The sequence below is a fragment of the Poecilia reticulata genome, chromosome 22, assembly GCF_904066995.2.
Source record: "Poecilia reticulata chromosome 22, P_reticulata-male-v2, whole genome shotgun sequence".
Classification (NCBI taxonomy): domain Eukaryota; kingdom Metazoa; phylum Chordata; class Actinopteri; order Cyprinodontiformes; family Poeciliidae; genus Poecilia; species Poecilia reticulata.
In genome coordinates, this window is record NC_088851.1 from 18,656,815 (window position 1) to 18,684,338 (window position 27,524).

The window sequence follows — 27,524 nt, forward strand, 5'->3', positions numbered from 1 at the left end:
CTGACGTTCCAACTGAACAAATATAAAGTTTGGATAAACCAAAGGAGAGATGACATCACGCAAATTTTCCAGAATAATGTGTTTATATCTGAGCCCTCAGACATGGGTGGGATTTTGATTTCAAAGGTGGGACCGACACAACTTGTGAAAACACAAGTCCCCCAAAAAGCTTCAGATTTTTTTTTATTTTTATTTTTTTACACACCCCTGCTTGGTTAAAAACCAAAGAAAGCAGCTGCTTTATTTTTAACCATTTTGATTCTCTTTTGCATGCTATGGACTTGATAGTATACCACCAAAACTAGTTGTATGTATTTAAATTTAACTTGCTCACCGACAAAATTGGGAATTGGATGCGTTCTCTGGAGTCAGCAAAACAACTTTAAGCAAGTGAAATAAAAATTTGCTCAGGTGAAGTTTGACATTGTTACTATGCTCTTGAAATTAAGTGAAAACAGAATTTTATCATGTTTGAATTTCTTGTTTGCTCTAAGAATTTGGAAGGTTTGTCTTCGGCATAAATGTTGAGAGTTGTACAGGAAACATATTTTTCTTTGAGGAAGGAGTGTAATAAAACATCCATCCATCCATCTTTTCTCCATAGAAGCTACGTCTGGTTTAGCTGTGATACTTGAGATACCGCTGCCAACAACTAAAAGTTCTCCGTCTCATATTCACTTTTTTTAACATAGAAAGTACTCCTACATCAGTTCTTCTGTTTCCTCTTGTGTATATGCTCAAAGTTTTGTGATGGCAATGGCTGCTTGCACTGAGCCAGGTTCTGCTGGAGGTTTCTTCCTGTTAATGGGGAGTTTTTCCTCTCCACAGTCGCCACATGCATGCTCAGAATCTTTCATGTGACAGTCTGCAATCTCCTAAAAACTTTCCTGAACCTGAATAACGACCTAAAATCGAACAGGATCATATAAATGGATTAAAATTAGTTTTTAAAAAGTGCATCTGTTCTAAATCCACTCAATGCACACTACACTCGTAAAACTATCTTATTTACAAGAAAAACGATAAACTGTGAGTCATCTCTTTCCCATTCACAATTATGCACCGGTCTGTGTCGTTTCATTGCGTCGAATCCCAATGAAATGCTTTGAAGTTTGCGGATGACGTGACGCAACGGGAAAAATCCCAAATGAGGCATGAATACTTTTGCAAGGCTCTGTATAATCAAATGCGCAGCACTTCTGGCTGAACCGCAAAACAATGGAAGTCTATATTTTGTTGGAGCAAACCTTGAGCAGTTCGCTTGTTTAAACTTGTTAAGAAGGATATACACCTGTTAGAACACGACGGCTGACTCAAGAGAAAATAACCAGAGAGAGAAAAAGAGAGAGAGAGAGAGACCATTGAAAGTCGGTGAGTGACATGCCCGACAGCAGAGCGGCCGCCCACTCTCTGACAGGCTGGGTGAATCTTAATTGTGTAATGTTCATTGACGAGTCAGCACAATGCTACTGAGACCGCGGAGGAGCACCGAGCCGAACCGAGCTGAGCGATGAAATGCTCCCACCGAGGAGGACGCAGATGGACAGCTTGGTTGAGCCGCTGGTCGCCCAGTACCTCGCCATGGGATGTCAGTCAAAGGAGAACCAAAACGAAAGCATAACGGCAGACGAAAAGGGGACAGACGATATGTAAGTTCAGTCTCTTATTTAGAAACATTACAGAGGAGTTTCTGGAGAGCTTTTCTCCACCAACTGTCTGGGTTTTAAGCTTTCTACCACAAAGTGTAAAACATCTTTTTTTCTTTTCTTTTTTTTTTATCGAAGCTTGAAGAGGTGCTTAAGATGTCCCTAAAACAGAAGCGGACTGTTTACGCACAGATAAAGCCTCAGATCTGTGCGTCAGTCTGGATTGCTTAGTTATACCTAACTTGAAACTTATTATTCCGTATTTACTGGTCATTTTAGATTTTGAACTAACTGGATGTCTGCTCTGTTTTGGTACTGGCCAGATTTAAAAGAAGGAAATTAGAACAATATGCAACCTTACGGGAGAATCTGAAGCAAACCATATTTGAAAAATAACACCAGGTGTCCACTAAGGCAACATGGTCTTTGCATGTTTTGATACTTGGGTTTTGACATCGCAAAGCAGTGCTAAAAGATAACAAAAGAAAAGAAAAGAAAAGAAAAAAAGCAAGAGCTATTTACATTTAGGCTCTAAAATACACACAAAGGCAATTTAGGATAAGAAAAGCAGAAATCTGAGTTTGGTTTGAATTTCAACATACAATCACCAGGTAGGAAGATATAAAATTGCTGCCAGTTTTCTCAAATTCTGACACCCTCCATACCTCGACTTGCTAGCAGATCAAATTAAATCTTATTCTGGTCCAGACTCATCTTAATTATACATATATTGTTTATTAAATTTGTTCTTGACAAGCTGTATGTTTGTGATTAAAAATATGTGAAAAACACAAAAGAATGACAATCACATTTTAATTTTACACTCACCTATCTTGACCTCTGCCCCACAAACCAACACATGCATTTATTCGTAACATTTTTATTGTTTGTAATTATCTTATCTATACTCACGCTATAGATAAGATGGCAAGATACAACTATAGGAAGTCCTCTTCTTCCACCGATTTACACTTGTTTTTCTTTTTTTTTTTTCTCCAAGGAGGGTGACTCCAGGATATACCCCCAACAGGTCTAGAGTTTCTCCTCCTCGCCGTCCTCACAGGTTCCACAAACCTGTCTCGTCTCCGATCATTCCAAATAAATCAGTAATGTCTCTGGGACATCTCACCAAAGCAAGCTGGGAAGAACTCATCCAGGCTTGTCTGGAGTTGTTTGGTAAGTCCATGTTGATTATTATCGCTTTGTGTTCTAGAGTTTGAGATCCCGCCTTAACGTAACAGACTGGATATGTTTTTGGTAGATTGTTGTGGAGGAACAATGGTTAAATTTTTTATTTTATTTTTGGGCAGAAGCAGTCTTTCTTTTACACCTAATTTCTGAGCTTTAAGTTTAAAGCATTGCTTTATTTCTAATATTTGTTTTGCCGCCATTAGTTTGATTTTGTTTGATGTTGAAAACTATACCATCAGAAGTCGGAATGTGGAAAATGGCCATGAATGATTTTTCCATTTCTGATTTGCATTTACGTTCAATGGGTAGTGCCTGCTGCTCTCAAATGGGAGACCTGTTTAGCTGTTTGACGTAGGAACCTTCTGCATTTTTGCCTCCTTTTCCCCTAACCCACAATTTGAGATGATTTCTTGCATTTTTATTGGTTTTCAAGAAGCAATGCTGTGTTTATGGTCAATCAAACTGCACCCATATGAGGTGAACCAGTTTACCTGTCATCTTCTAAGCCTCCAGCAAGGCAAACCTTTAGCTACACCCAACTGGGAAGCTGAATGCGAGAACTGGGAGTGTTTGAAGGTTTTGTGATGAAGATTGATGACTTGAATGCCCAAAGCTGAAGCTATTGTTCTTTTTTTGTTTGCTGCCTACTGACTGGTTTTGATTTGCTTTGTTAGATGATATTTGTTTGAATGTAGTTGCACTAAGATCCAGTGGTTAGGCCTGTATTCAGCCTCAGGTGCTTTGATTGTGAAAAATGGTTGCATAGTTCTTTTTAGCCAGAATTACTAAAAGCAAATGACAACCGTTTGGGAAAATGGTGAATCAAACATGAAACTTACCTTGATGTGAATTCTTGTTTAAACTTCTCTCAAAATACCTGACAAAAAATGTAATTTGTAATCCGTTTTTCCGTGCTGTCAGCCATCTTTACTTGGACTGCGTGACGTCAGAACAAGAGGTCACACCTTACACGGGGTTAGTCTTCAACAGAGGTGGAATCAAACACTCACATGACAGAGATTATAATATTAGAGCACAATTGTGGAATATGTCAGAATAAAATGCAAAGTAATAAGGTAAATCTTTTTTGACGATTATATAATGTTTTGCGATCGTTTGAATTCCAACTCAAAATGTAACACTCGAATAATTAGACCATCCAAAATGCTTAGTTTAATGGCAAAGTAAAGAGTAAGTACTGTTTTGGTAAAAAATTTTTAAAGAACTCTTTTATTTGGCCAATAAATTTCTTATGAGTTCCTCTCTTGGTTTGACTCTGAAATGTCTGTGGAGAGACCTAAACATTAGTAGGGAGGTTCTCCAACCTCAAAGCTTTAACATTTAAATAAAAACTGATCAAGATTTTATTTTTCAAAACTGATACTAATATATTGTTTTCTTATGTTTTATATAAAATTTCAGGCTTTACTTTTTTTATTTTCTCATAATAGGCATTTCTGTAGATTTCTAAGACATACATGTACAAATATCCATTTTGAAAGAGAGAATGAAAGCTGAGACTTCAATTCCTATTCAGTGACTGAAATCACAGAATTGGTGGTTAAGTACTGTTATAAACAATTTGGCTTGGTTAAAAGAATTTCAGAATGTTGTTATAGAAACTAATATATTTCAGTACTTATAGGATTAAAAGCTTAGTTTTTAACTTGCATTTTGTTTTTTGTCACATGTTAAATGTTCTTTTAGTATATTGTATCTCACTTTTAGACAATCTAATCTTTGGATTTCTATTTTAATCTCAAAAGAATGGTATCTAAGCAATGATGATACAAGTAATAATAAAAATTACGCTTTTGAGAAAAAGGGAAGAAGTTTTGTGCTCAGAGATTGGAAGTCTTGGAGAGGAAAGGGTCAGCTTGCTCCAGGCACCATTCATGCATTACGTCCATTACATGGTTGTAAAGAGGATTTACTGTACCCCCCGCCCCCCAAAAAAAGGACAGTGTTGATTACGTAGGCTGCCGTTGGATCAGCCGAAGATCGTTGTCTCAATCAAGTTGTCTGGAGTGCTCTCAGAGTTATGGTGATTGTGTCTCTGAAGAGATAGCTTTCAGATGGCCGTTGCCTGGTTACGCAAATGCAGCAAAAGCAGTGGAGATGTTCTACGATGGGCTGCACATTAAATGACATTTCATAACTGCATTTATCTGCAGAAAAAGAAGAAGTGGGCTGTAATAGCAGCCTTTCTCTCTTATCAGGTTTATCAGGGAGAGAGAATTTATCAGTGAAGCTGTATGGAAAGACTTATAGATTAGTAACATGTTAGATGCTAACATGTTACATGTTTACAAAAAATATATATATATATATCTCTACACAGGATATAATCTGTTTGTGCAGTATATTATGGTTGGGGTTTTCCTCAAATGGCTTTTCCTGGTAAAATGGCAAACACATCTTTTCCTCTTGGCTCACATCACACATAAACCCCCCCGCGGTCCACAAGTCCTGCCACCTTTTTTTTTCTTTTTTTTTTTTTTTCAAATGTGAGAGAGCACACGTAAGCGCAGTTTAAAAGATTACCATTAGAAGTGCTTCAAGCTTGGCCAAACTGAAAGGTCAGCTCCCTGAACTGTAGCCCTCAGATGCCTACCAACCTTTGAAATGCAGGAACGCTGCGAGGTGTGGATCAATGGCTGACATCATCACTCCCCTCAGACCCCCACAGCACCATGAGCTGAGCTGTTCGCTCACAAAATGCACGAGAGCCTGTTTCTTTAAAAGAGAAAATGTGAGATTGTCCATGTGCTGTTGTTATCAGCAAAAGGAAATCTGTGAAAAGCGAGCTGGGAATTGTTTTCCATTCACAAGAAAGCTGTTAATGCCGGTATGTGATTCTCAATGTATAGCAAGCTTGAACAAAAACTTCAAGGCCTCGGGGTATTAACATGTAATTTAAAAATTAAGATGTACAACATGTCCTAATTTAGTTAAAACAGAAAAGTGACAAATATGCCTGATGTTGCAAATCAAAACATTTTGATTCTAATAATGATATTATATTATTATATATTGATGACCCTTATTTATTGTTTCTTTGATTTCAGTATAAGAAAAAGGAAAAAACAGCAAACGTAGAATAAACATGTTACCAGTGAATTCACATCTTGGGTAACAAAATTATGCCTTTTGTCTTTTTGTCCTTTTCTTTATAGAATAACAGTAGTATGTCAGGAGGATATTGGCTGCCTAATTAGTCAGGCTATCTGCTCAGGTAGCAGTCCTGCTGCTTTCTTAAAGCTGTAGTTTTAAACAGTGTTTCCTTAATGAAAGAGATGGGTGGTGCTTCTGTGGTTTCCATATGATTGTCTGTGGTTTTCAAGACTAGAAGAATTTATGATATGAATTTATAAACTGTTGGGTTTGTTTTAATTGTTAGAAAAATAGCGCTGTACTGGCTGGGTTTTACCCATCTGACTGGCAGTGCTCAGCAGCAGGGGGAAGGGCAGTGCTGCATTACTCTCATTAGAATTAATCAAATTTTGGTCTGTCGACACCACAATACATCACTAATGTGTGTCAGCTGAGCTTATTGGAGAATTATTGGAGAGTGAGGTCATGAGAATAAAAGTCACCTATATTGGGTAAAATATTTATAATTTTTTATTGTAAGCAGGTTACTTAAACTCTGTCTACTCATGATTAGAAATTTACCAAGAAGACACCAGAATATTCATGATTTCCCTTTGTTGACTGATCTGTGATTTAAATATTGAAATATCTGAATGGTTTTCCCTGTTTATTAAATGCATTAAAACTAAGAACTCCCACCATTATCGTTTGTAAATTAATCAATCAGTACCATGTACGTAACTTTTTTGTGTATTTAAAGAAAATCTGATAAAGTTTAAGGCATATTCCTTTATGCACACAAGGGGAAAATGTAATTCATTTATTTTCTGTTGGAATCAAAATAACAATTCAACCTCTGACAGGAAATCTGCAGCACATTATTTTCCTTTTTGTATTTAGGGTCCTTTGAGAAAAAAAAAATAGAAATAAGCAGGCCCAGTCTTAACGGAAACCAGAAATTAGCCAGGTACGATTAGCCAGGTAAAGTTTGATTGATGCTTATTGCGCAATATTATTTAAGTATTTTTAAGGTAATTAAGCTATACAAAGTTGTATGTATATGTATTAGTAACTATCAAAATAAAAAGACAAGTGGTTGTGTTTTGTGCAAACACTAATACAAAACAATAGTTGGTTTTTCATTCTTGCAACTGATACTTATTTTAAATATATTTCAGCTAATTATTTCTTATTTTTATATACAATTCTAATTTATTTTTCTCAATTTGCAATTCTCAGAGTTTGTGATCTTAATTGGAGGAAGATCATTTTAAATTCAGATCTACCCTAGCAGCTTCTGAAGCAGTTTTGACTTAAAAAGTATTTAAAAGATTGCTTTTAGTGTAATTGACAAAACGTATTCAGTACAAAAAGGAATAAATAAACAGTACTTCCTTTCTTTCGGGTGCAATAAATTGCCACATTTTAGATATAAATGTTTGAAAACTAATTTAAGCTGTTCACATCAACTTGTTGTCTGATCACAGAATTTTTGTTCAGAGCACAAATATATCCTTTTTCCCACTTGAACCAAAACAAAACAAAGGGATCATCCCATCTGATAGCCTCTTTCAAAACAAGGAAAAGTGCAAACACGCAGGTTTGGAGCGGCTGATGAATGTTTAAGATAACCTTAAAAGCGAGCCAGTCAGAGCGCGCGCTCCTAAGTGTTTATCACCAACCACTATCACGTGGTTCCAACTTGCTGGGCGGCAGCTTTCCTAATGTTCCCATCACTAACAGACGGTCCAGAAAGGATTTCCTCCTGCAATTAACCCTGCACAGGGAGTGTTGGTGGTTGGAATGCTGTGAAGCAATTGTTTACCAGATAAAGTCATGACATCCTGTTGTAGAGCCGACACTGCAGCTGATTTCTTTATGAAGTGATAGCTCTAGAAAAACAAGCTTCTAATCATTTTGTTTGGGCAGAAGAACCTGTCAGAAATGCAACCATTTAAATACACTGAAGCTGTCCATCGGTTACATCATTTGAAACTGAGAAATCATTTAATTAATCTCTTTTACTTTCTCAATAACTCGATGGATGAGGTCATCATCCCCTCGCTTGGTTTAGACGGTAGCAGCCGCATGTTACTAACAGAAACACAGCCGATGTAGGATATGGCGGGCTAGATTAGTCAGCTGCAGCAGGAGTGGTTAGTTGCTTACAGATAACAAAGATAAGAAAGCATGTTGCCATGGTGTCTGAGGTGTTTTCAAGGTAATATGGTTTAAACGTGGCCCCCTCAGATGTCTGATGACCTTGATGGTCCCAAGGCAGCTGCAAAGCTTTTTATTCGAGCTTGTTCTCTAGATTTTCCATTTCTACAGACTTCTGATTATAAAGCTGTAGAGAACAAGGTTGAAAAAGTCCCACAGTATATCAATGATTTTCCCAGTAAACAAAGATTCTATGTGGTTAACCTCTAATTCCCTGTTTTAGCGGTTTGAAGATTTCCGGAAGATATGCTGTGTTCTGCTTTAAGCAAGACACTACAACGATTTTTTAAATGAAATCGTGTCATGTTTTGTTCACATGCAGTTTAATGCTATGTTGTGGCTGGGAAAGAATCGCTTTGTCTATGCGTGTCTCAAGATGTCAGCTGTAGCACACAGTCAAGATAAGGAAAGGTGGTCTGTTCACAAAGGGAGGAAGTTCTGCTCATGCAAGGAAAAAGGAAGTGAAAAAGGTAGTGAGACAGGCAAGCATCAGAGGTTCACACAATCAGAGGAAAAGGTAAACCTTCCGCTGCAGGGTCTGTGGATAGTATGACTAAAGCATGTGTATGAATTGTTGTTTTACCCAGTTCAAGTAACTGGGTGAAACAGTGTTTGCACTGGTGGAAAGAAATGTTCTTTTTCGCGGTAAATCTTTTTCAATACAAAGCTATTTAACCTTCCAGTTAAAGGTTTTGACAAAGAAGCCTGCTGAAGCTTTTTTCCCGTTCCAAATACTTAATAATCAAACTCATTTTTGCCTATAACGTTTAGCATGATTATGTTGATAAAACTGAGGTTGACGTTGAGTTTTGTGGTCAAATTATTTGCATGTCAATCTGATCTAAAAAAAAATACTGTTTTATGTAAGTAAATAGTTCTTCAGTCAAATAATGAAGTATACACAAAACATGTATAAAGTTCACAGCAATTACATCGATGCATTTTTAGCCACGGACAGGGCAAATGTTTAAGATTTACAGTGCAGATTTAGAAATACTGTAATTACCAGTAATGTTTTGTTTTGGTTTTATTTTTATGGAATTCTTAATCCTCCTTCTCCCACAGTAGAGAAACCCTACATCATAATGTATTTTCCTTTTTTTTTTCTTCTTTTTTTTTTTACAAATTAACATTTGATAGTGTGATGTGCATTTGTATTCATAGTTGGTTTTCTTCCGTACGTAGTATTTTGCATGTATGTTAGAAAGTTAAATTTTGTCCTTCCGTGTCGAGCACACATTCATTCACACATCCACAGTTTAAACTTTCAACTCAACTTCATTTGGCTTTCTTTAAACATTTTCTTTCCTATTGCCCCTTACGATTTGTGGTGTGCATGACTCATGGTTCCCTATCAACTGATTCTCTCACTAAGCTGTGAATCTCTGCAGCTGCTCCACAGTTACCTTGAGCTCAGTACTGCACAGCTCAGTTTAGCCTGACAGCTTTTGAGGATTTGCAGCAACGTAATTCTCTTTCAAGTTTCTGATGACAGATTAAATAATGTTGTGTGACACATTTAAAACTTGTGATGCTGTTTTTTTTTATCTTCTCCACAACTTCACCCCTGACCCATATGCTGTGTTCTTTGATTGTCATGATGGTGTTTGTTGACAAATGTTCTTTAACAAACGTCAGCGGTTGACACAAACGTGCTGAATTTATTCTAGGGCTGGCCGACATAGCTAAAAAATGTATCACAATATAAGGATTTCATATTGGTCGATATCGATTATAATTATCGATTAGCCTTTCGTTTCAAATATCTGTACTGCCATACCGGTGACGTGATCTTACCTGTTTTACTGTTTTTCTGTTGCACTCATTTTCTCCTTTCACTACATGCCGTTGTTTATTATTTTTAAGCAATTATGAGGCATGGTGGCAAAACCTGAAACTGCTGCTGCACATGTTACTCAAGAGGTTGTTGCTAGGTAACCAAATAAGTGAGTGAGTTAGTTATGTCACCCATCTTGCGTAGCTGATCTTGAGAAGTTGAGCAGATAAAGCCTTTGCTTTGTCTACTGCCCCCAGAATACTGTGCAGGTCGGGATCAGAGTTTAGTGGAACTATTGACATATTATCTATCAATATTGATCACATGTTTATTGCTATATATATTGTTATTGATTTATTTCCCTGTCCTAATTTATATTGAGATTAATTCTGACACATCTGGACTCTTAATTAGGTGACTTCTTAAAACAGTTGGTTGCACTTGATTTTATTTAGGAGTCACACTGTGAAGGGTGTGAATACCGATGCATGCCACACTTTTCAGATTTTTTTTTTCACTTGGGGGGGGGGTGTGAAATCAAGTCTTTCTCCTTTCACCATTATGCATTACTTTGTGTGTATCACATAAAAAACACTTTAATAGATTTGTAGTTTGTGGTTCTAATGAGCTAAAATGAGTGTGAATATTTTTACAGAGTTCTGTAATGATTAATGAACCGTGTGAGTTACATATGTCACCTGTTGGAAAGGAACTAGTTTTTAACTGGAAGATCTAGTTCTGCAAAATGCAGCAGAGAGTGAAGTAAACCAGAAGATAATATGGTGTTATGGTAAAGGTGTCTGATTGGAAGTACACCAAGATTAAGTTGAGAAAATTAGAAGGTTTTAGCAGAAGATGACAAAATCCACAATGTAAGAGATGAAAATGAAATGATGGTGCAGCATTTTGTTATGATAATGTAAGCACTTCTTTTAAAGGGGAAATAACTTTTAGTTTAAAAAATATGTTGACCATTACTTATAGACTGGTGATTTTTTTTCAAAGGATTGAATTTCTATCCTAAATTGTTTCTATGTTCTTCAAATGGCAGTCAAAGTAAAAAATATTTTTGACATCTGTACAGACAGCAATTTGTTCACACATGTGTGCTCTCTTCTCTCGTTTGGCTTAAGAATAGGCATAACTTAGCAACATCCCAATTCTATGACGCTGGTTTGGTACATACTCCGTCACTGATAAAATGTCTTCTCTGATTGCACTTTTTTTTCTCTCTCTTTTCAGATGCAGATGGTTGTGTGAGGAAGACCAACCACGTGCTGAACATCACCCTGACCATGCATCGTCTCCTCATGTCCTCCAGCGACCTGCTGAACAAACTCATCAATCTATATCCTTTAGCAGTCCACCAGCAGCATGCACACTGCGCCTTTGTCTCTTGATTCAAACAGTCCTTGGTATGAGCAGAAAAGTGAGCATACGACCGGTTCACTGGACCCGCTGAGGGCTCGGTTGTCAACAGCAACGCACAGTCAAGCTCATTCCTGGCTCAGATCTTTCAGCTGTCAGTGTAAAGCTTGATGGGCAAGTGGCCTGCTTTCTCTCTCTGTACTCCATTTTGCATTCATTTCTTCTCTCAGAGCAACTTTGCTTCACTAAGGCTTGCACCTCATTCATTCAGTAACAGGGAGGATACTACCTGACTCTTGTTGGTCTCCTTTAATATGTTTGATTACACTCTTTTCATTTGCACTCATTCACACCCAGAAGACAATTTTTTTCTGTCTTTTGATGGTAGTGGAGTGCCGATAATTTTAGCTTCTCTTCAAAGAAGAGACAATTGCGTCACAAACCCCTGAACAGTACCTTACTTGGGTTTCAGGTGTTAATTACCTCTGCCTCTGATCTACTATATTTAGACACAGACCCTGCTGCTTGAAAAGGCCACTGGTCACAGAAACCCTCCATCAGTTCACACGCACATGTTTCTTTTAAAACCCTCTCATTCTGGGATAAAGACCAAAAAAGATACAAATGATCAATTCTGGATCAAGAAAGAGCCATGGGGGGTCATTGACTGTCCCAATCGCTGCCTAACCGTGTGAGTGTCTTCCGTTCCAATAATGCAGTTAGCCTTTACATGTTTCTCAATGGGATTTCAATAAAGAGCCAGTGACTTACAAAAAGTACTCACACACCATATTTTTCATTCACATCTTAATATGCCACAGCTGCATTGTTTTTAATGTGGTTTGCAAGTAAAAATATGTAAAATGTGACATGAAGCCTCCTTTACTTTAATGCTGTTAAATAAAAATATACCTTTTAATGTTATGTGATGGTGTCAGAGGTTTTTTTAGAGGATATTAATAGACAAAACGCAACTTAGAGACCAAGAGCCACCGCACAGATTGCAGGGGAAAGTTGTGGAAAACAATATTCAAAGCAGGGTTAGGTTATAAAACAACTTCTCTAGCTTTGGATATCTGAAAATGAAAAGAGTACGGCACAGCTGCAAACCTGACTATCCGTGACTAAACTGATAAGACAAGGCAAGGAGAGCCTTCGGGTGGAGATTCAGCTTCCAACAAGAATAATTGAGATTGATTGGTAATTACTATAGCATATTCAAGCATTAGAATGGCCTAGTCAAAGTCATTAACTTGAATATTGATGTTGACAGTTGCTCTCTATTCATTCTGACTGAGCTTGAGTGATTCACCAAAGAATTCAGTTGACAAGACTTAACCCTAGGGACCTGCAGCTGCAATTACAGGAAAAGGTGGCTCTATAAACATTTTGACTCAAGGAAGCTAAATACGAAAGCACTCTATACTTTTCAATTTTTATTAGTTTAAAAATTAGGAATCCATTTATTATTTAACTTTTAATGCAGAAATGTGCCCTACTTTGAGTTAGTCTACCACATAAAACCCCCTGTAAAACAAGCTGACGCTCTTGCAGCGTTCTGCAGCAGAGTGTCAGCAAGTTCATGAGCAGTGAATACTTTTGCAAAGCTCATTGGTGTGAGAATGGAATGGTGGCTGTTTCCTGTAAATAAATCAATGGCGTATTGTTTTGGTAAGCGACATGTGCAACGTGAAGGTTATCCACAGCACAGAGACAATAATTACAATGTGGGCAGACATTGCTGGTTTAAATATCTCCTGTGTCCTGACACCAAACAATGGCTTTCAGCGATTCTGCGTTGCTTTAGACATGGGCTGTGTATTTTCTTTGTGCAGTTTGCTGTTCACGTTCCCTTGCATGCCAGAATGATTCATTTGGTGATGCTCATTGGAGTTACAGATGCCTCCTCCCACATGACCAAATGTCACATGTGTTTGCATTTTGGTTCACTGGGCTAAGTTCATAATAATGAGTTTGATCCCCTGCAGGTAAATCATCCGTGTGCTCAGTATTTACTCAAAACATACCTCTCATGCTGGGCATCTGTATATTCTATTGAAAAACAAGCAAAATTAAATTGTTAGTTCCTTATCTGCTGCTTACTTTTAAAACAGCTCTGGACAATGATCAGCCAGCAGAATGCCAGAGGATATGCTACCTCATCAGGTCAGTGTAGCACGTGCCCTCTAGGTTCAGATTAAAAATTAACTCGTTTTCCATCAGTTACATTGTTGCCTTTTCTAACTTGCAGACATTGGATTCAGGAATTCTGGATGATGTTCCGCTTGCCCCACAGCTTGTCCGACAGCCTGGACGACTTTCGTGATCTGCTCAGAGAACACAGACAGGAGCATCTTTGCTCTCTCCTAGAGACCAAATGGATGTAAGTGTTAATTTCTTACCAGCTGGCCAACTGCGACATGAAGCCGACACGACTCCCAGTCAGTTTGCTGCAGTCATGAAATCAGTCACGATCCAGAGCAAGGAACAGAAAGCAGTTTCACCTTGTGGTTGCTGCACAATTCCAGCAGCGTGTGACTGCATCCTGACTAGTACATTTCTAGCCTGATTACTTTAGAGCATGATTAGTCGATATTCACTATGACATGAATTATAATTATATCTTAAATAAAATGTTTTTCTCCACAGAGCTCTCTTTTGTGGTGCTGTTTTAGGATCAAGAGTCTGTTAGTTTTAAGTGGGCTGCTATGTATGGCTGGTCAAGGCAGGTTATTTTTGCCAAGACGTCACCATTTGGTCTTCAATTTAATTTAATTTTCCACATTTAAGGATACACTGACCGTCTTGTAATGAAATTCCAATGATCTGTGATTCCAGAAAGTTGTCAGATAATTATTAGCCAGATTAATTAGGAAGTAGGTTATGCTGTCAGTTTCACTTTTAGTTTCAGACAACTGTCATGACTAAATGACTGAAGTTTCTCTGTGGGTCTGGCACAATTTTAAGCAGTGTGAACAAAAGGTTTAAAACAAAACAGCTTCTTTTTCCTTTATAGCTCCCCCACATTGAGGCCTACGTCTGTTTGTCTCCTTTTCATTCTCCTCATATTTGACATCCACAAAATGGTTAATGTTCATTTAATTTCAAATAAGTAATTTGCTACATTTTTGTGGCATGTAGTGAGATTAAAAATATGGCTGTCAAGAAAATAAGTCAAAACAAAGTTGCTTGTTATTTGTAGAGATTTTAGTCATTTTGATTTACTTATTTTGTGAAAAATGTGTCAAATGTTTTGGTCTAAAAACTGCTAGCAGTAGGCCTGGCCTAGATTGAACAGTGCACTTTTAATTAAATCAGCAGTGGTTTTCACACTTTTAAAGTTACCACCTCTGTTTCACGCTTACTGATGTGGATATGTTGTGTTGGCGTTTTAGAAATGAACGAGAACGGTCGTGGAAAGCCAGCCAGAAGATTCAAGCTAACTATAGTAAAAAGAGGAAAGTTTCTCTTCTTTTCGATCACCTGGAACCCAGTGAGTTGGCTGATCACCTCACTTTCCTGGAGTTTAAATCCTTCTGTAGAATATCAGTGAGTATGTGCACTCATATGAACTTAAACTACCCCTCTGGCTATATGCTTCACACTTTAGCTTGATTGAAAATACTCTTTTGCAAACCCTAAATAATTCCCCGCGTGGGAAATCCCTTACAGTTTCCATACAGCAACTGATGGTCCTCTCTCTGCTCTCTCTGTCAGTTTGTAGACTATATAAATTACATTCGAAGCTGCTGCATGAAGGACATCCCTGTGCTGGAGCGTTCCATCGCCCTGTGCAATGGGATTTCCCAGTGGGTTCAGCTGATGGTGCTGAGTCGGCCAACAGCTCAGCTGAGAGCTGAGGTTTTCACCAAGTTTATCCACGTTGCAAAGGTAGTGGTTAACTCAACCCCCACTGCTACTTTTATAGTACCAGAACTCGAGACACTTCCTCTTTGCATCATCCGGTCTGCTATTGTTAACATGAATGACATGAGTGATTTTATTAAAAAGTCAGCGCAGTTGCTACAGGTAAATAGCTTTTGAATAGCTTTTGAACTTTGCTAACTGTGGATGATGTGACATCCACACCTCAGGTAGGAAAATCTGTCTGATGGACAAATGTGGCCCTTATGGAAAAGTGGCAAGATATTTGAATTGTTGCAGGAAAGCGTATCTGCCATATCAAGATCACAAATGTGGCAGAATGTATAGATAAAACTACACCATTAACAAACTTTTAAAACATTGATAAACAGCTATCTCTGCATTTGGTGAATACTCCTTAAAATTAAATATTGAAATTTATTTGACTTGGCTTTATTTTTGAATGACGAAATTGTATTTACTTAAAGAGACACATAAATAGTTATATCCTCCTGACTACCAGTAGTTCATTTTTGTCCTCTGTAGAGGACATTTCTAAACTTGAATATCTCACACCCCCTGCATTCTACTGAATTAATTCCTTGTGGTATCTGGAGAGGACATTTAGGGCTTTTCAATGATACCACATGTGAAGGGGTGGGACTTTTGTACGTACCTTTTTCTAATTCATAAAAATGGTGTTTATCAGTAATTACACATTTTATGGGAAGAGACAAAGTAAGTGCATAAAACCTTTTATTACCTTAGAAAGACTGTGGGATTTTAAAAAAATGGTGATTGGACAATATTTTTTTTCCTGGTAGTCAGGAGGATAGAGGGCCAGATTTGGGCCTTAAGCTTGACACGTGGTCTATACCATGACACACGGTGGTGGCAGCATCATGCTGTGGGGTGGCTTTTCATCAGCATGAACAGGGAAGCTGGTTAACGAAAAGAGGATGGAACTACACATTTATCATTTTGAAAATGATGTGTAATTTCCATGCCGTTTTCACAGTGGTTGCACATCATGTTGCGTTGGTCTGTCGCATACAGTGATTAAATACAGGGAGGCATGTGGTTATGATGTGGCAAAATGTTGAAAGGTTCATGGGTTTGAAAGGCTCTGTATTCTGCAAATTCTTCACAATAATATCAATCTAGCATATTAATGAGCAAAATTTTTAACAAACAGAAAAAATATTAAGTAACTGAAGTAGTCAAACGAAACTAACACGGCAAGGAGTTTGGTGTCCTGAAAAATTGAAAACCGACTTGTGATTGCTGTCGCTCACCAGACCGAGCTTGTTAAAAGCTTTCCAAAGGGAAGCTGCCTGCAGCCTGCTGAGAAGTGATACACTAGCATCAGGGAGCCGTTAGGCAGCCTTGTACTCTGGTGGACCTCTCACGCTGACAGTAATGCACCAGACTGCTGCTGCTCATTGCTGTCAACCTCGAAACTCATGGGTGTGGAAACGAATTTCACACCATAATGCTTCAGTGACAGCACAAATTAGAAAACTGAAAAGAGGGAGAAAAAGGGCTTCCAAAAAAGAGTGAGATATCAGTGTGCAGCAAGAAAAAGACAACAATATATGTGGCTTATGTAACATCAGTGTTGAGAGTTATATAACAGGGCTACCTGGAACAAATTTAATTGTGCGTGTTTTTTATCCGCCGATGTGAATTCACTGATACGTGTGTTTTGTGTGTGTGTGTGTGTGTTTTTCCCCTAGTGTCTACATCTTATGCACAACTACAACACACTAATGGCAGTGGTGGGAGGGCTTTGTCACAGCTCGATATCAAGATTGAAAGACACCACATCACATGTACCCAATGAGGTCACCAAGGTAATGCTTAAAGAAGGCGCATAAAGAAAAAATGCCTCAGATCAAATGTTTTCCCATGAACCTAAACTGTGTAAAACAGCTCTGACTTGTAATTTAATAACTATGCAAATCGCCGGTCTTTTGGCTAAATTTATGTGATATTGCATGTAACATTGCACAGTGAGGTTGAATTTCTTCTTGCATGCACATAATACTGCATCACACAGCTGCTAATCTGTTTTGCAAGTTTTCCAGATTGTAGTTCACAACAGGGGTATTCATTCCCATGACTGAAAAATAAAATATGCAAAAAAAAGCTAAAGACAGTACGAGGAAGCTTCTGACGGTGTCCACCCAAGAAAAAAACAAACAAACAATAATACCAATGTCTGCAGCTTGAATTTTAATCAATCAAGTATTTCTACAAGGATTTGACTGGTGAGGAAGACAAAAATCAGGAGAAATGTGTGAGATCAGTTACTTAGGGATGTAAAATATGGGCACACCAACAAGAAATTTAAAGACACGTTTTAGCAAAGACAGTTCGACGGTTATTCACCACAATAGCAAATGGCCACATGCAACAAAAAACTGGTATTTAAAAAATGGCAGCATTTAGATCACTTTTTGTGATTTCTGTTTCTGCTCTAACCAGTGACTACTCCAGTGAGCGCAGGCATGAGTGAGCATGTTTTTCCATATTTAACATGTACGGGTTTGACTACAATAATGTAGCTCAATCTCGAGGTATAAAGTTAAAGTTCCTCTTTTTAAGAGAGGTGTGGCTGCAAAGACATTTTTAACATCAAAAACTGGTTTTGAAATTGTCTGCTTTGAAAAACAGTCAAATGGTGCTCTAATTAATTTTTGTTTTATATTTTTTGTATTTATAGGGTTAATGACTGAAACATGGTATTTGCTATATAAATTGCCAGAGGAACAACAGCAGCCTAACCACAACGTTTTGTTAAAAAATACCACAGAAATTAAACATAAAAAATAAGAAAGGAGGCACAGAGTGAGCTTTCTGGGACAACTGAAGAATTTGACCAACACTTAGCAAAACATATCAGCAATCCTCCGATACTTTGAAAGATGTAATTTCTTCCAGACAATGATAAGCTAGAGATCTAAATAGACATGTCCCATAAAAGGCACCAGATTAAATCCACAGCATAACCACAAAATCTACCATGACGTGGAGCTTGCCGGGTCTTATGAAGTTCTTCTGTGCTGTAAACCTAAGGTTCACTCTCCATTGCGTGCTGTGGAGCATGAGAGTCTGCTTACTGTTTGAGGAAGCTCAAATCTTCTGTGGTGAGAAATTGGTGGTTGTTATCATAGTGCATATCTGGGTCCTGTGTGCGACGTGAAGTCGCCCAATAGCAGAAAAAGAGTCAAATGCTAAATAAACTCACTAAATTTATTACCTGCTGTGGTAAAATAATATCCTCCATGCTCAGGTTATTTTCTGCACAGAGATTGGAATCCCATGTGATCCCCATTAAATAGGGCTCCAAGATGGAGAGGAGGGCCCACACCCCCAAATTGCGCATACACACCGTTTGCTGAAAGACTAGGGATAGTAAATCTTTTTTTTTATTCTGCTGTTCAAAAATGCAAAGAGAAGTCTTTGGAATAAGGGGACCAAGAAAGACACAAAAGAAAATACTGTGTCAGCCTATCAGGAAGGCTCAGTTTCATCTTTCCTGACACATTCATGAAAATACTGATGATGTTTCCTCCAAGCTGATGATGGATGGAAAGAAACTCCCCACATATGGGAAATAGGTTTTGGCGCCTGTGCGTAAAGGTTGAGGAAACATTCTAGTGAAGTGACAATAGCCGTCATGGTAGCATCTGGAAAAGCTGCATAAAAACCTATTTGGTGAGAACAAAGCACTGAAAGGAGGTTTTCTAAATATGCTGTGATTCAGTGATGTTTGAACAGACAGGGAGATCCTGAAAATCATTGGGATGTCTTAATATGAAGTGAATAGGGCCTGAGATACCAAATTCAGACGAAAACATGAAAAAAATGGCCATGTACATCTGCCTATGTTGTATTTACATGGGGCAGCAGTCATTGCACATTATCGGGTATGCCCCTGGACAGGTTGCCTGTCCATTAAATGTCCAACAGTGTACAGAATATAAATAATAAAACCCTTTTAGTGTTCATCATATTGTTCTTACTTAACATTTAAGGTTCAAATATACTCCAGTGTATTTTACATCTGAATCTGTTCCCCAGGTACTAAACGAGATGACGGACCTGCTGTCCTCCTGCAGAAACTATGACAACTACAGACAAGCTTATAACAAAGTGACGGGTTTTAAAATCCCAATCCTCGGTGTCCATCTCAAAGACCTTATTTCAGTCAACGAAGCCATGCCAGACTATGTGGACGACAACAAAGTGAATGTCCAGAAGCTCCAGGCACTCTACAACCACATTAATGAGCTCATTCAGCTGCAGCAGATCCCGTCCCAACTGGACGCAAATAAGGACCTCGTTCATCTGTTGACGGTAATGAACCTCTCAGCAAAACTTTGAATATTAAGACTGTGTGAAATATTGCGCAGTGTGATGTGATTCACTAAGTTGTAGACACATACATAAATGAAAATGAGCCTGTTACAGCATGCAGTTTGTTATGTGTGGGTGTGATGAGAGCCCATGATCTATGAGTGTGTGGGTATCGAGCTGAATGTGAATGAGACCGAGTTCAGATTGCTGTATTGTTGTGTTATCTCTGCGTTTTATTCGCACTCAAAGGACAGAATGCCCATGAGACATAACGATTGTCCTGTGAAACCGAATTTCCCCTTAACACAGCATTTAATTCAAGGAGAAATCCTGGCGTAGGGGCACATTCTTTTCTGTTTACCTCTCATGTGCTCATGTTGTTCTCTCGCACAGTTGTCCTTGGACCTCTACTATACTGAGGATGAGATTTATGAGCTGTCTTACGCACGGGAACCAAAGAACTGTAAAGCACCGGTGAGTGACACCTCATGCTAATTACTCAGGTGCGTCACTTAGAAATACGGCCGCGGTCAAACTTACAGGAACTTACTGGTAAAGTCTTAAAAGCTCTTTGCACTCTCTTTGGAGGTGTGTGCGACACAGTTTTCTGATTTTCTACTGGATTTAGATCTGAGAACTAAAATGTTTATGGAAAGAACTTGATTTAGTTAATCATAAACCATTTTCTGTGTTCGCTTTCTCCACATTTTTAAAGCTTCCTTCATATCTTTGAACTAATTAGCAAATATTCCAATGAAAGTAAAAGAATATTAGCCAGTTTCATTTATTCATCCTGTCCTTTGGGGACTTTAATCCAGGAAAGGAGATTGCTAGTCCAAGTAGGATCTCTTGGTCCTAGTTTGAATATTGTTGATGTGAAATTAAATTTTTAAAAAATGCATTTCCAAGAAATTTACTTTGAAAACACTGAAGAATGACACCAGGTTGGCCTGAAAATCAACAATCTTGTGTTTTTTTTATAACTTTGTGGAGCACTAGTAGCTTAGTTTAGTCTGACAACTAAAAGTTACTTTGCCACACAAAAGATTATATATATTATTATATTATAAGATTATATTATATTATAAAGGTTTTTGGTTGGTAAAGGACACATTAGTTTGCACAGTCATTGTGTTCATTTAGCTGTCCTCTGCTGAGACACCCAGGAGCTACTACTAAAATGTATAACTGTTGCTCGATGTGAGCATAATGTATGTGTCAAATATTGTTTCCTTCTTCAAGTAATTTTTTTTAACAATATACATAAACCTTTTTTTTTTTTAATAGCCAGCAACCCCCTCCAAACCTCCAGTTTATGTGGACTGGGCTTCAGGAGTGGCTCCTAAACCCGATCCTAGAACCATCAGCAAACATGTGCAGAGGATGGTAGATGTAAGTGCTTCTTTTTTTTAAACTGCACATCCGCATGCGTTCATTTCAGCAGTCTACTGCTGCAGCTAAAGCACACTGACATCATTATAACAGCCGTCCTTTCTTCTCGTCTTCTACAGTCTGTGTTTAAGAACTACGATCTAGACCAGAACGGATTTATTTCTCATGACGACTTTGAGAAAATTGCTGCAAGCTTTCCTTTCTCCTTCTGTGTCATGGACAAAGAGAAGTGGGTATTTGACAGGTTGCACCTCTTTTTTTTGGTTCATTTCTCCTTCAGAGAGAAGAGGAAGCAAAAGTGATATCTGTTGATGAACATAGCAACAGGAAGCGTAAAATAGATGCAGAAGGAACCAATAAACACCTTATAAATAGTCACATGAAAACCCAAGCAGCTCATGTTCCTACTTTTAATAACATATTAGATGAAGTAGATGAGTTGGTGTAGATATTAATAGAACGTGCATATAAAAGGAATTATGTGGAAAATACATTTAAAAGAGGTTTACTTTTAAACACTGTATCATTCGTGGATGTTTGTTCTTTTTTTTGGTTTTAAAGGAAAGGTCTTGTAAGCAGAGAGGAGATCACGGCTTATTTCATGCGAGCCAGTGTTATCTGCTCCAAACTGGGCCTGGGTTTTGTTCACAACTTTCAGGAAACAACTTACATGAAACCCACTTTTTGTGACAACTGCTCAGGGTTTGTAAGTAAACTTTACCAAAAAAACTCAAAATCTTGTTTTTAATAGCATGACTAAACTTGGTGATTTTCTCTGTTTTGTTGCATCCATTTATATGTTTTCTTTCTTGCATATTTTCAGCTATGGGGTGTCATCAAACAAGGATATAGATGCAGGGGTAGGTTTTATCTCCGTCTTGTTTCACTCCACCATGTCTATCTTTGACTAACTGTCGTGTTTAGAAACACAGAGGTGCATGCATTTTTGTAGTGGGGAGCAGGTGAGGTGAGCTGTGGTTTTTTTGAGTTGCATTTTGCGAACTGAACCCTGCAGCACAAGAACAAAGTACAAAAAAAAAAAAAAAAAAGAAAGACTCTTGTACTCTGAACAATAGATTTTCCCCCTCCCCCGTCCTGCAGAAGATCTGAAAGAAGTATTTGTTTGCTCGGCTGTAGGCTTGCACCGGTCTGAGAGTTGCATTTGCAGAAGAGATAGTGTTCATTGAGAAGTGGGATGTCAGTTCGTTGATGTGAGGTGAACTTCCTGCTCTGACATGTGCATTGTTTTGGTCTGCTCAGACTGCGGCATGAATTGCCACAAGCTGTGCAAGGATCAGGTGGCGTTCGAGTGCAAGAAGAACACCCGATCGACCAACGCCGTGGACAGTCCAACACCAAGCTCCACTCCGATTGCATCAAGCACCTCAGAGGGTGGGTTTTTTCTGATTGCGTTCCCAGCAGAGGCGGTCTAATTTTCATAACACGTTTTTACTTTCACTACTAACTGTGAAAGTAAAGCTCTGCTGCATGTGCCATCTGGTGGCCAAGACTTTTCAGCTTATTTTCTTATCTCAAAAACGCAAACTATTTCCTGAAATCACTGTCGGCCAGACTCCATATGAAGCTAAAAGTCACAATTTACATTTCTGAGTTAAGTTCCCCGCAACTGAAACAAAACAACTGTTGAGTTCAAGGTCTGCTGTGAAGGTAATTTCCCTCCAGCTGTCATTGGGAACTGGTTCGCTTACAGTAATTTTTAAAGCTGCCCACCTTCTGCAAGAAAGCTACTATTTTCAAAACAGGTTAACTTTCAGTTTTACTTAATATGAACTTACTTGCCAAGAGATAACTTTAAAATGTGTGGGCTTGTATCTGATGCACTGTTTTGCCACATTTATCTAGCTAATCGTGACGTACGGAGCTTAGTCATTTTGTTTTGTGGTGTTTGATGTCCTTTAAGATGTGAAAGTGATATAGCACCACAAAACAAAGAAAAAAAAAGACAATGTTGCACTTTATATTTTTCTATTTGAAGAAATTAACAATAAGATGGCTCTCCTTAGGTTCAGAAGAGTGTCCGTTCCCTTACCCGTCAGATGGGAGGAGGGACTGGAGCCCAGAATCTCCAATCACCCCCAACTGGAGGCCTGCAAGAGTCCACAGCTACACCCAGACAGAGGGACCTCACTTATCCTCGATGACGCCTGAAGCCAGCCGCCTTCAGTCGTCTCTCCTAATCCCCGTCCCGCCCATCCTCCCCTCCTGCCCCAGCCCCCTGCCTTTGAGAAAACAACGATACTGTGCCAAGTGGGAGAACAGAGCCTCCGTCTTGCAAAAACCCAAAGAGCCAGTGGAGGAGAGCAAATGCACTTATGAATCTCTGGAATATGTGAGTATGAAATTTATGCCTCGCCAACTTTTAATGCAGGACATTTATAGTATGTAGCTAAAACCCAATCTTTACCGTTTTATTTTTCCTTTCAGGAAAACCTGAGACTCCAACAAGACAATGAGGCACTACGTGAGAAACTCAGGGAGACGAAGTTGGAAGTGGAGAAGATGAAGTCATATCTGAAGAAACATGCTCTTCATCCTGTGGAGGAGGACTCCTCCTCTTAGATATAAGCCTCTGATGAGAGACTGTTGCCAACGCCCTATGGTGGAAGATGTTAATTTTAATTTATTGATCATGGACAGTAGCGTGTTTTACAAGAAAAGGTGCATCTCAATAAATTGCAATATCATTGAAAAGTTTATTTAAATCATCTAAGTGGCAGGGAAACTGATTAATTATACACAGAATTTCCACATATTACCTATTAATTTTGGGAATTGTGGCAATAAAACCCCCAAAATTCAGTGTCTGTCAATAAAGTTTTTTTTTTTATAAACAGGAATGTTATGGAATGGCTTAAGCAGTCATGTGCCATCATTTACCTAACAGACACTCATTGAGACATTTAAGGTAATTCACTGAATGTAATTTCTAGTGAGTCCACAAACAACAGGAAATAACGGAGGCCTGAGACACAAAGCCTGTTTCAAAGCTTTGGAGAGTTTTGCGAGATGCTGTGCCGCCATACACAGACACATATCACTTTGTGTTTTAATATTCTGTGCAATATAGCTTCACTTTTTGAACTAATTATGTGCTTCATTTTGTTGAGATGCACCTCTGAGCTGAGAGTCGGGTGACTTGGTATAATGTGATGAAAAGTGAAATTAAGTTTTAGTGCTGATCGTGTTTGGGTTGTCTGAGACTACATTGCAGGATGAAGCAACAGTTTGTGAATGATTTTCGGTGGCATGCATCAGAATTAAGCTTCATTATGAAAACAGTTTAAACAGTTATGACCAGGCATGGGCCAGTTTGAGATTCTGATACGTTAATGCTGAGTAAAAATGTATTAGGGAAAAAATACTGAACTGAACTGTGAAACAGGATAAGAAAAATCTAAAATGTTTTCCTTCATTTTAAACAATACAACAGTCACTCTTACTGTTGCCAAAATATTGAAACATATCGATTACAGTGTTTGAGAAAGACCCTAAAGATATGTTAAAAATTGCTCCATGTTGGATCCTTAAACATCTGAAATATGTCCATCTATTTAAATTACATTTAAATAGTTTTTAAATGTTTGTCATTGTTGTAGCTCTGGTTCAGGAGTTTCTTTGTTATTAACTGCGACAAAACTACATGCCTAGAGGTCACCTCTCTGTGTCAGCCTTCAAAATCTGCTCCTGAACTGACTTATTGCATCTTGTTTAGATATTTGTGTTACATAATCAACGAGCATTTCTTTCGTCATGGGAAAGTGCAGAGCTTTGGCATGAAAACTTAAATTATATTTGCAAAACATGTGTTCACAACACATGAAAGCTCTAGGGTTGCATGGCAGAATTGTCAAATACTAACTTATTGACAAAGTTAGATTTAACTACCTGCGTTTCTGTAAAACAAATATGTATTAGTTCTTAAACAAGTAAATTATTAAGTTAGCTTTCTTGTTATTTTGCATAATTGTTTGGGATATTTCCAAACTGCAGAATTTGTCTTTCTGCTAAGCAAGGAAAGACTGGAGTAGCCTTCTTTCAGCTAACTGACCAGCAGTGCTCAGCAAGTGAGGGGAGGGAAGTGCAGAGATACTTTATGTTCCAAACAAACTAGAAAGACTTCTGGGGATTTTGAACAGAAGGAATGACTGGACAGAAAAATACATCGATTTCAAAACCTGGTAGCGGTAACCGGCCCATGCCTAGTTAGGACAGGTGAGCTCTTTTCTCATAGGAGCGAGTATTTCTCACATCTGGTGAAACGTTTCATTGTTTTTGTTTTTTTTTTTGCCTCTGTCAAAACCCATGAAAGACAGGCCACGATCCTATCAGCAAGTGCAGTATTTAAGAAAGCACAGCAAAATGTGTTTGATCAATTCTTGATCAGTTAGTGAACTTAAATATTTATGTTAAACATAATAAAGCAGAAAGCGGTTGCTGCATCAAGAAAAACGTGTGCAGCAGGAAGCATGTGACAGATAAGTTACTACCAGTGACAATAAAAGGCTGCCGTATTTTATCTCCATTCTAAAAAAAACGGGCCACTCCGATCTCCAGAACTGTTGTTGCTTTGTATTACATTTTTTTCCCTTTTCATTGCATTGCTAATATTTATTGTCTGAAACACTACCTAGTTCTTATACTGCATAAGAATTTCTTTTTGTACACGATAGTGGTACTTTTGCTGACTTATTTATGCCCCTGCACAACTGCCTTTTTTTTGTTGTGTAGCTGTATCATTTATTACTATGTGGTCTACTGTAGCAGTGTTGTACTGTGAATGATGGTCAAGATCCATGTTTTTGAATTGTGCCTAATGTACTGTAAATACAAGGTATACGCATATTATGCCATATCAGTTATGTCTAGTTTAACCCCCACCCAACCTGTATTGTTCTCTTATTGTTCTAATAAAAAATGTGCACTCTGGATTATAACGTAGCTCCAGTGTTACCTCATGTGGCCATCGGGGGTCAGCAAAACCCCATGAGAACAGGCATCTTGCCTCTTTGTGTTTGTTGACCTTCATTCTACCTGTTAATTGGAAGTTTCTTTATATATATGGCTCTCCAATTAGAGGTATGTGTATTTAACTAATTGTACCAAACAAAAGTGCACAACAAAATCAAATTCATGTGGTTTTATTTTGTTTTGTAGTTAACTTAAAAACCCCTTTTTACATTTATTCAGCACGATTAAGTTGTATTTTATGATTTTGTATTTTATGATTTTGTACACGAGGCATATTTTGTTGGATTATTGAGACTAAAGCCTTTAAAGCAGCCTGTACCCACTGAAATATCCAGTCTCCTATGTCTCCATATCGTTGCTGCACCCAGCAGCAAATATTGGCCTTCAGATAATGAGAGGTCAACCCTTTGGTTGGCAGAAGCAGAGATTCAGACCAAGTGTTTGTTTCCTCCAATTTCCATAAAGCCTCATTGCAAATACCTGGCAATTTGTTGTATTGGTGCTGTACATCAGTGTGAGCATTTCCGTAGCTTTAATTCTTACCCTGATGAAGGAAACCTATTCCCCTTGAATTAAGTTGTGCTTCTTTACGTCTTCCTGACATAATAACTTGTTTTCCTGCATTGGCATGAACAGAGACCCAGTGAGAAAGGATACTCTCTGAGGCATATAGCAAGCCGAGCCATGGTGACAGCTAATTTACTTTTATTTGAATGTGACACCCAGCTGCTGGAGAGGAACATCCCCAGCCTAGCAGGCTTCATGCCCACTAAAGGCTCAATAATTTCCAACATCATTACTATCTGAGAGAATGGCAGAAAAGAACCTATGTTCAACCCAAAGAGACACTGTTTTTCTCTCCCAACCAGGCAGCAGTATCAGCTGTAGAAGAGCAAATAATTCATCCTGATATGCTAGTATTGTTGCAGTTAAAGCCATAAGTTTATATGCATGTCACCAACATAAACCTTAAATAACTTATAATAATAATGTGTTTTATTGGACTGGTCTGATAATACACACACCTTAAATTTCTAAAAACAGGAATGCATGTAATTGTTCCTAATCAAAATTGTAAAGTCTCAAATTCAAACCCATATTTTTTTTTATTCAACAGCAAATTTCTAGTATAATTTTATCTGGACATGTGACTATTCTCATCAGAAGTGGTAACCCTGATCTAAATTGGTTGATTGCTTTCTTTTGAGCATAATCCAAGGCTTTGTAAACAAGGCTCAACACTTCCAGACATAACACTGTAGCTTTATTCACTAAATGGTTGCAGTGATGAAGCAGGTCTAGGAGGAGAAGAGCATATCTACAGTCTGAGATCAGAAGGTGACAGTGAACGGTAAGTGATCTTTTTTTTTGTTTCCTTTCAGAGATTCCTGTTTGAGGAACAAGAAATGTTGCATAAGCAGATATGAAAGCAGTACGTTTTGGAGTGATTCGTACTGCTGCTTTCAGGACGGCAGCTAGAAGAGCAGTGAGGGGATTCAAGGAGGGAAAATTGAAAACATTTCCCCAACAATCGAAGGGAGTGAGGAAGCAGAGCAATAAAACATATTGGTTCCTGTTGAGGAAGGCAGCAGCGATAACCGTCAGAACTTGAGGGAGGAAGA

General features: G+C 38.2%; 1 protein-coding gene across 1 annotated transcript; it reads left to right on the forward strand.

The window, feature by feature from the left end:
* The first annotated feature begins 1,282 nt into the window (after window positions 1–1,282).
* On the forward strand, window positions 1,283–25,868 carry LOC103458502 (RAS guanyl-releasing protein 1). Its single transcript, XM_008399353.3, has 17 exons — window positions 1,283–1,649; window positions 2,647–2,822; window positions 11,170–11,275; window positions 13,399–13,461; window positions 13,547–13,678; window positions 14,691–14,844; window positions 15,013–15,186; window positions 16,896–17,012; window positions 19,246–19,521; window positions 19,915–19,995; window positions 20,809–20,913; window positions 21,033–21,142; window positions 21,475–21,619; window positions 21,737–21,773; window positions 22,174–22,305; window positions 22,938–23,263; window positions 23,359–25,868. The coding sequence occupies exons 1-17, from the start codon at window positions 1,516–1,518 to the stop codon at window positions 23,491–23,493; spliced, it is 2,403 nt and encodes an 800-aa protein (XP_008397575.2). The 5' UTR covers window positions 1,283–1,515; the 3' UTR covers window positions 23,494–25,868.
* Window positions 25,869–27,524: the final 1,656 nt, after the last annotated feature.

Coding starts and splice junctions, on each gene's coding strand:
- LOC103458502 (XM_008399353.3), top strand. CDS start 1,516: ATGCTCCCACCGAGGAGGACGCAGATGGACAGCTTGGTTGAGCCGCTG. Junction 19,522..19,914: donor ACCTCGTTCATCTGTTGACG/GTAATGAACCTC, acceptor TCTCTCGCACAG/TTGTCCTTGGACCTCTACTA. Junction 20,914..21,032: donor ATGTGCAGAGGATGGTAGAT/GTAAGTGCTTCT, acceptor CGTCTTCTACAG/TCTGTGTTTAAGAACTACGA.